The sequence below is a fragment of the Lagopus leucura genome, unplaced genomic scaffold, assembly GCF_019238085.1.
Source record: "Lagopus leucura isolate 7727_CA_CO unplaced genomic scaffold, USGS_WTPT01 Super-Scaffold_100002, whole genome shotgun sequence".
Classification (NCBI taxonomy): Eukaryota; Metazoa; Chordata; class Aves; order Galliformes; family Phasianidae; genus Lagopus; species Lagopus leucura.
The window spans coordinates 65,879,059-65,888,684 of record NW_024962263.1 but is presented as its reverse complement, the minus strand read 5'-3'; the positions used below and the strand labels follow the sequence as shown (position 1 = coordinate 65,888,684).

Genomic DNA, 9,626 nt, shown 5'->3' with positions numbered 1-9,626 from the left:
GCAGGTTGAGACAAGGCTAAAATATCTTAACTATGTGAACATTTTAAAAAGTTCTGCCACTTTGCAGGGCCGATTATGAATGCAACTGTAATTACAGCTGCCCATCAAATTATGGCAGAGATTAAAATAGAAAAAGAACTAATTTCTTAATCACTGTTCCTAGCAGCTCTTTGTTCTCCACAGACATGTGATCCTCACATTTCTTGGAGGAGCTTTGGAACATCTTAAAGCGATGTCATTCAGAGGAATCTCATCCGACTTGAAAGATGTGCCCAAGTGAACCTAATGAATTTCGACACAGCAAAGTGCAAGGTTTTGCACTTGGGCCAGAGGAATCCCAGGCATCCGTACAGACTGGAAGGAGCAGTCCTTGAGAGCAGCCCTGTGGAGAAGGACCTGGGGGTCTTGATAGATGAAAAGCTTACCATGAGCCAGCAGTGTGCCCTTGCAGCTCGGAAAGCAAATGGTATCCTGGGCTCCATCAGAAGAGGGGTGGCCAGCAGGGACAGGGAGGTGATTGTCCCCCTCTGCTCTGCTCTTGTGAGGCCCCATCTGGAGAACTGTGTCCAGGTCTGGAGCCCTGGACAAGAAAGACAGTACAAGAAAGTACAAGAAACAAGAAAGTACAAGAAAGTACTTATACAAGAAAGACAGAGAGCTGTTGGAGAGGGTCCAGAGGAGAGCCACAAAGATGATAGGAGACTGGAGCACCTCCCCTATGAAGACAGGTGGAGGGAGCTGGGCTTGTTCAGCCTGGAAAAAAGTAAGCTGAGGAGTGACCTCATTGCAGCCTTTCATTACCTAAAGGGAGCCTACAAAGAGGAGGGGAATCTACTCTTTGAAAGGGTTGATAACTGCAGGACAAGGGGAAATGGTTTTAAATTGAGGGAAGGGAGATTTAGGTTGGATGTCAGGAGGAAGTTCTTTACAGAGAGAGTGGTGAGGTGCTGGAACAGGCTGCCCAGAGAGGTTGTGGATGCCCCGTCCCTGGAGGTGTTCACGGCCAGGTTGGATGGGGCCCTGGGCAGCCTGGTTTAGCATTAAACGTGGAGGTTGGTGGCCCTGCATGTGGCAGGGGGGTTGGAGATTCACGATCCTTGAGACCCCTTCCAACCCTGTCCATTCTGTGATTCTGTGATTCTGTGAACTTCATCTTTACTCATTCTCTATATCTATATATATCCTATATTTATTTTATGAGCAAGAAGTAAATTTCATTATGCAAATATTTCATGTCAACTTCAATAAGGTCCAGATTCTGACTCAAGATCCCTAGGAAATTTATAATCTCTGAGATAATTGTAATTAAAGCTTCAGCATTTAAAGGAAAACCAGTCATTTAAGTGAAAACTCTCAAAAATGGAGTATTATTATTTATTCAATACTAAAAAGAACCTGGAAAATGAAGAATTTTTGTCCCATATTTTCAACATAAAATTGAGAATTTCCTTGAAAATTAAAAAGTCGTACCTTCTAGATACTGGACTTGATAACTCTTTTTGCATTATATGATATTCACTACAACAGTACTAATCAACTATGGTACAGGAGAGTTATTGTTGAGTAATGCCATTTAAAATACAAGGAAACATCAGTAACAAATTCTCTTGCTAATTATTTATTTTCAGTGGTCATTGCAAGAAGGAAAAAATATTTTATTTTATTTTATTTTATTTTATTTTATTTCTTCACGAGTGTTTAAAAATGGAAATTTTCATAGTCTATTATGAAAACAAGTCTTATAAAAACCCAAAGTATTTTTAGCTTATGGTATGCTTTCATACAGTCTGAATACAAAACTGATCAGTTATAAAAGCATCAAACATGTATACATTCATTCCTATTCTAACCTCCTATACTGGAATGTGATTTGCTGTTCTTCATTGATTCAAATTTTACACTACAGTAGTGCAAACTTGTACTCTTAAAAGCAGAATATTGTTTCTAAATAATCTTTCTGTTAGCATCCATTATTTTATCTGTTATTTCACAGTCTGACTGGATTATCCTTCTTGTATTTGCCACACAAACAAATAGTCTTTATCCTTTAACGATAATCCCCCTCCTCAAACATTCTCAGAAGTGCTGCTGATGCACAAAACAGCTAGTGTTTCTACTCAGTTTCTCTGTGTTCATTTTACAAAGGTGTAAGATAGTATTATTCTGTTAATATCAGTGTCTCAAAGTTTGCTGGGGGCACAGATGGACTTGTGCAAGTCCAGGCAAGTCCCGGGCAAGGGATGTGAAATCATTTGTCTGGGGGACACAGATGGACAAGGCTAGGGGCAAGGAGAGATGAGCTGCAGCTAAATAGCTGTGAAGTGCTCCTTTGTGTGGACTTATCTCAGGATGATGGCCATCTCAGGGGGTACTCAATGACTCTTGCTCGAGGCCCATCCTTGTCACATAGGCAGGACAACAAGTAGGATAAAAGGGGAACAGAAAACCATGAGGATAGGATTTCTGACAACAGATTCCTCGCGAAGTGATTAGTTGTCCCCGTATAGTGATGCCTGCATGCTGACGAACTCTCCTGGGCCTGCTGCCTGAGCGCTGCTGCTTCCTCCCGGATTGGCTCCGCGACTGCCTCCGCTACCTGCTTGATGCTGGCCACGCTGCTGCTCCAACCCCCCCCCTCTTCCCCCGCTGCTTCTGCCTCGGACCTTCAAATGCCGTGCAACGGGACCGCTGCTGGATCCTGGTGGTGACTATCCCCACTTTACGCAATTCTTGCTTTTTTCCTATCTTTTCTATCGCCCTCCTTCCCTTCCTCATCTCCTTGATTAGGATTTGTAATAAACTGGTTGGACTAACATATTGTCTCGCTCCAATTTATAGGAGGGAGAGGAGGTTCTTTTATTATCTATATACCCGGCGTGAGATTAAGAAGCAACGGTTCAAATGTTGGTCCGACCAGTTTATTACAAATCTTAATTAGGGGAAATGGGGAAGGGGAGAACGGACACTATTATGATTAGGGTAATGGGGGAAGGGAAGGAGGGCGATAGAAAAGATAGAAAAGAAGAAGCAAGGAGTCTTTATAGGCAGCAAGAGGGAGATAGTCACCACCATGGATCCAGCGAGGTTCGTAGTTCCGTCTTTGATCCTCAGTAGCGGTGGGTCGTCAGGCAGAGTTGTCCTGTTGCCAAAGACGACGACCATGGTGATGATGGCCCTTTTTCAATGCTTCAAAGTGGTTGAGTCAGCTCTTTTTGGAGTGACAGCTCAAATCCAAAGAGGTGGTTGAGTCAGTTCTCCTTGCGGTGGCAGCTTCTGGCTCTGGGATCTCAGCAGGAACCTCCTTTGTTCTTATCTTTCTGGCCTTGCCAGCAGATAAGAGGAAGCAGGGAGGCACCAACTTGCATCTTGCCTTCGCAAGATACAATGGTATCATCCCCCAGCCTTCCATACTTAGCTGGAACGGTTTGGCCACAAGCCAGATCTCCCGCCAGTGAACACTGCTGAGCACTCTCTTCCGCTCTTCTACAGAACAAGCAGCTCTGGGGGAAGGGGCTTGCAAATGTTCCCAAAGCGATATCGATTGTCACACAGTTAGCACCCATCAGCTGCCTCCTTGACAAGTCACTCAGAGTCTTATCACAAGAAAAACCTGAGGAAGCAAGCTTTGAGCCAAAAAAAAACTAAGAAGGATTCTCACACCACCCCGTGGCTCAAAGATTGCTTGAAATAAAGTATAAGTGACCCTCCACGGTGGTGAGGAAAAGAAAAGGGAGAAAATAAAAAATACAGCAAAGAAGCAGAGGGGGAAGGAGGAGGGGGAGAAGGGGAAGATAATCGTTACACAATTACTACAAAAGATTTCTTGTGCTTGGTTACAAATGTTGCCCTGATCTGTTGGACTTGTCCATCATCAGTTGAAGTGGTTACAAAATACATGGAAGATACAACACGTTGTATCAGTTGAATGAAACATGGAATCATACAAGGTACAAATGTAAGAGTTGCAACAACACACAGTAGATAAAATAGGATACGTTTGACCCATGGGACACCTGGAAGCCAGGAAAAGAAATCAACGTCTAGGCCCTTCCAGGTCTGAACAGGAACATGAGCTATTTTCCGTATACCCTGGGCAATTTGTTTAACAACTTCACCATTATCATCAATCTTTAGACAACAATCAGAATCATTCAGTTTGCCACAGACACCACTCGGTGATACCTCAGGAGTGGTGACATGAATGTTACATGATGAATTAAAGGTAGAAAGTGAACAGAGACATCCATACATTTGGCAATGACCACACATTTAACAATAACCAATATTAATAAACAAATAAGTAAAACAAACTTAGGTATTTGTGTCAGCTGCTTTCCCCACCCAGGAACTCCCAGTGTAAGCCAGGATCCAGATGGGAATTCTTCAGTAGAGGTTGTGGTGTTTATGAATAGCCATACAATATTACACTTCAGTTAATTCACTAAAAGTGTATCTATTCTAATTTGACAATATGTGGACTTGCCATGTAATGTTTACTAAGATGATTTAGTGTCTCGAGAACTTTACACTTGAGCATTTCCAAAGCAATTCAAATGCTGAGAGATAAAAATATTAGTTTGGCAAGTTCAAGTATTGTTACAGTCCACAGAACTTTTCACAGGACAGTGTGTGCAGGATACCCCCACAGTACAAACCATCAAAGAGGGGTAATCCCAGAAACACACACATCTCTTATTATAACTTAGACGCTTTCCAACAACCATGTTTTGGATGGAACTCCTAGAATGGTGTGACACTGAAAAGCATCAGTGCAAAAGGCTTTCTGATAGATTTCTTTTGTGACCACATCTAACAGATATTAGATGGGTACCTTGATTAATTTCCCAGTTTGTTAGGAATTTGGAAACACTGTGGAGGAGTTACATGCAAATCATAATCAGTTTGGTAAAAAAGGGGTGAAAAAAGGGGTCAAAAGAAATGGTATCACTGTGCAGGGAGTACCAGTAAGCCAGGATGACCTGTAAAAAACCCTGAACTCAGTTGTGAAGTTTAACAGATCCAAGGACTGATACCAATCACCACCCATACCCATAACAACACAAAACATAACACTATTGCAACCAAAAAATGTAATCAAGAGGTACATTCAGTGTTCTAGCATGATCAAATCTTCAGTATTTCTGTCACAAAACACAAATGGTTAAAATCAGCTATTAGCCTTTTTGTGTTCTGTCAAGGTCCCACGGGGATCTTCTGTGAAATAAAACAAGACACCGACTTGCCCTTTTTGGGCTTTGTTAATAGGGTTAAAAAATATGAGGGAACAATCCAGCAAGTGTTGATTTCATATTCCTTTTTCGGGGTGTCTTTAGCCTTCCAAAGATATTTGTTAAGGGATCCTGTTAAGGTTAGGGGAACTGGCCTCAGGTTAGCTAAATCAATCGACACAGTCTGGCCAGGGAGGTAACAGTGTTTCCCTGGCTTATCAGCCACTGGATTGTGACTGGCAGGGATAACTGGCAAGAGTGGTGAGGCCTTTGGCAGAAGGTGTTAAATCGACGATCTTTGTTTCCCTTTGTTGTGAGCTTTCTCATGCATCCACCCTTCACCGCCCCCACCCCGCTCACTTGGGAGGGGCGAAGACGTCAGTTTTCTAATGGCTTGGATAGCCGTTCAGGTTCCCTGGGAGAGACCCTAGGACCTGGGGTTTTGCTTTCCTCAAGATTCTGGATCTTTTGTTCCGGCCACCAGTTAACTAATTTCTCTAACCTGACAGTGGGTAACCCATTCATCAAATCTCGTGGAACACCCTTTTGCCAGCCCAGTGTCCAGAGACAATTACGCTTATGATCAATATTTCACCTACCTGTTTTTACTGACAGTGAGACCCTTCCAGTCCCACTGATCTTTGAGCTAGGAGGCCGGGGGGCAAGGCTGACTGCTGCAAGTCGTACTTCCCTTGGCTCATATTTAGTGGAGGAAGAAACCACTGGCCCATATTTCCTTCCATAGTTAATTAACTCTTGGGCAACCTCTCCCCACGTCCACGCTTTGTTTCCTGACTGCAGATGGTTAGGGGTTACAGTTCCTTCTAACACTGGCTGGATTCTCTCTCCCTGAGACATAGCCTCTATTTTTCCTTGCAGTTGAATACCTATAGGTTTTAACGACTCTGGAAGCCCCCTAATTAAAGCAGTCATTCTCTCAGGAACAACAGGCATCATCATAGGTGATTCATGGTGTGACTGCAGCTTCCTATCATACATCATTTGGAGACAAGCAGCCTTTTGAACACTCTCTACTAACTGATCAGTTGTTCCAGTAATGGCAAGAGGGTCTCCTCTTTCTAAAGGGTTGACACCACCTGCCCAATAGGCAGCCCTTCGTGTTAAGGACCAGGGAGCACGACTGTTGCCAGTAGTTAAAAATACTCCTGGTCCCCAATAACCTTCCGCCTCTTTTTCTGTTAGCAGAATCTGGTCTCCACCAGTGAGGCTAACCCTCCATACATACTCTGTTTCAGATTCCTTTGGAGAGCGGCTAAAATCTTTCTTCAATTTTGCTAGCTCAGTGGCTGAGAAGGGAATTTCCTTAACATTCATTTGAGGATCTAGATCCTCACTGTTATCGAATGTGTATTCAGTTTTTATCAAAGGACGCAATGGGGCTATTGGAGTTTCTAATTTATCTAGCCTTTCCCTCATTCCTGGTAGTTCCACCTGAGGAAAAGTTTTTTCTCGAGGCAAACTATGGGTGACGGTATGGCTGGCATGCTTACACGTTAGCAGTTCCTTAAAAGCCATTTGCAACAAAGCCGAATTACATTTCTCTCTTTCTAATTGTTCCTCAAGGTTCACTATTTGATTCTGCAGAGTTTTCACCAATTCTTGTGTTACTTTAACCGATTCCTGCAGTGCTTGTATAATTTGGGTTTCTGCCGAATGCTTTTCATCTCGGAACTCCACGGCTGCTTTTAAAGTAGCCCCGAGTACGGCACAAATAAACGACTTTCCTTTTCCAGCTCGGGTACGAGCATTCTTTTGCAGGATACTAATACGGTCCGAAACACTCTGCAAGTTATACCAGTTCTGTCGTGCCCAATCCATACCTGATAAAGAGGGTCGAGCACCATGTTTTTCTAAAAGATCAAATAATACATCTTCACTTTTCATGTTGGCAATGCTGTCGCTCATTTTTTCAATACAATGAAAGACCAACACTAAGGGAGGAAAAGGTACACGTATTCAAAAGCTCAGTTACTCCTCACCGCTCCTCCCAGGGAGATACACCACATCTAAACAAATGCAAATGATCCAATCACTTCTCCTCTCTTTGGGGGAGCACAAAAAATGCGAAGCTAAAGCAACACTTTCTAGGTTTCAATAGAGTAAATAAACTTTCTTGGAGAGGCACACACGTTTAAGTAACAAAATATCACTTCCTCACTTCCCCAAGAGGCGCGTGCACGCAGGCACACACACACACACACACAAAAAAAAAAAAAAAAAAAAAAAAGGTTCAAGTTTCGCACTTCAGTTACCAAAAACCAGAGAGGTCTTCCCGAGGAGGCACACGCGTATTAAACAAAATGCAGGTATTCAAAATACGTCCCCGAGAGGTACACACATAAAAGGTAAAGTTTCAGAATATGGAGCGGTCTTCCTGGAGAAGGACTCACGTCTAAATTTTCAAAACTATCGCTCCTTGCAACTCCAGGAGGTGCACACAGAAAAAAAAAAGGTTTCAAACTATATCTGGAAGGACAACACTCTCACAGCGGGTATCCTGCACGACTACGCCATTAAATAAATGTCTAATGTCTAAACTAAGAATAATGTCTAATGTCTAAACTAAGAAGGATTCTCACACATATACAAACCGTTGTTTCTTAATCTCACGCCGGGTATACAGATATTAAAAGAACCTCATCTCCCTCGTATAAATTGGAGCAAGACAAAAGGTCTAGCAGCACAAATGCTGACTCAAACTACAGAGCTTCTAACAGATCTCCTCAGAGATTAGATACATTCTGATGACTGAACTAAGTCTTTCCAACACAGTACAGAGCCTTTCCAGGAAAGCAAAACTGATGTCTGCTTTATGTGGAGGGGATGAAACACAACAGGCTGATTTGCTCTGTCAGGGTCAGTGATAAAATATGCACAGGTGGACAGAGAAAACATCTCACGAGCTTGAGTGCCACTGAAACACGTGGTGGGGTGATGGTGGCTGCCTGACCTGAAGCATCATTGCAGTGTATAGACTCACACACATGGCACTCTCTGTGAGGTATAATAAGGAGTGCTTATTCATTCCATGTTAGGATGATCATTAATATCAAAAACAAAAATGCCTTGGAAATAGAACATGCTCTCACTTTGTCTAGTCCTGCAAGTCTGGCACTGTAGCCTGTGAAGCATCGTAGCTATACTTAGTAGGAAAATAAAAAATACTTGTACAGAATTGATGAGAGTTGAAACCCTTTCAGGGATAGAAAAAAATGGAACCTCAAGGTTCCATTCCAAGAATGCAACAAGGTGAGAAATCCTTTTTCTCACCTTGTGTGCAAATACTTTTCTAAAAAAGAAGGGGGGAAAAAAAAAAAAAAAAAAAAAAAAAAAAAAAAAAAAAAAAAAAAAAAGCACTGATGTCATAGCTTTCTTTTATAATCTTAAATGCAACTTAAATGCAAATAACAATACAAACATAAGATATGTTGCCAAAATGTAGCCTCCATAATTGCTAAGTATTCAGACTGTCTGTATTACACTGAGTGTTTCTGGTCTCCACCTAACACTGTCTGATAGAGCAAATTCTCCATTACAAAACACAACTTTTCAACACAGTGACTACCATTAGCTACACATTTTTGCCAGTGATGAACAAGATCCTGCGTGCCGCTTTTGTAAAAGTCTGCACCTGCAGAGGTTATCCACTGTTTCAGAGCTGCTATCATGGTATCGTTACTTAGAAAATGTTGCCCATGCAGTACATCTTTCACTAGCACAAAAAGATGGAAGTCAGAAGGCACCAATTCCAGTCTATTTCGTGAGTGTGGTAGGAAAGTTCAGCCCAGATTGGAAATGTGCTTCATGGTCTTCAAACTGGTGTGGGCACTGGTCTTATTGTGCTGGAAGAGAAAGATTGTCTTCCCTGATGTGACTGTGGAAGTTCGAGGTTTTAGCTTAGTCAGCATCACAGCATAGCAATCTGAGCTGATGGTTTGTTTGAATTCCACAAAATTCAGAAGAATCATCCATTTCCTCTCCGAAAAAACAATGCACATCACTTTACCTGCTTGAAACCTGTCTTGAACTTTTTCTTCAGTGGAGGATTCATGTGTCACCAGTTCATGGATTCCGGCTTGTAGTTGTGACATCACATCTTGCTACCAGTAATGATGCTATACCGCAAACTATCACCTTCAACCTCATATTGGTTTGATAGGTCTTAACAAACTTTCATATGATCTTCTTTCTTTTCCTGTGTGAGCATTCAAGGGGCCCACCTGGTGCAAACTTTGCATTATTTTATCATTTTGAATGCACTGATACCAATATTCAGTTCTGGATTTAGTTCCTTGTTCATAATCTGCCGATTTGCATGGATGAGCTGATTATGATGCCCTTCATTTTGTGGTGTAATAGCTGTGTATGACCATCCAG

The 9,626-nt window shown here is 42.2% G+C and overlaps 1 protein-coding gene across 1 annotated transcript; it reads right to left on the bottom strand.

Annotated features, from left to right (window-relative positions):
* Nucleotides 1-5,606: 5,606 nt before the first annotated feature.
* On the bottom strand, nucleotides 5,607-7,154 carry LOC122178935. The gene is given in 1 exon segment (XM_042869493.1): nucleotides 5,607-7,154. A coding segment is annotated over 1 exon segment (1,548 nt).
* Nucleotides 7,155-9,626: the final 2,472 nt, after the last annotated feature.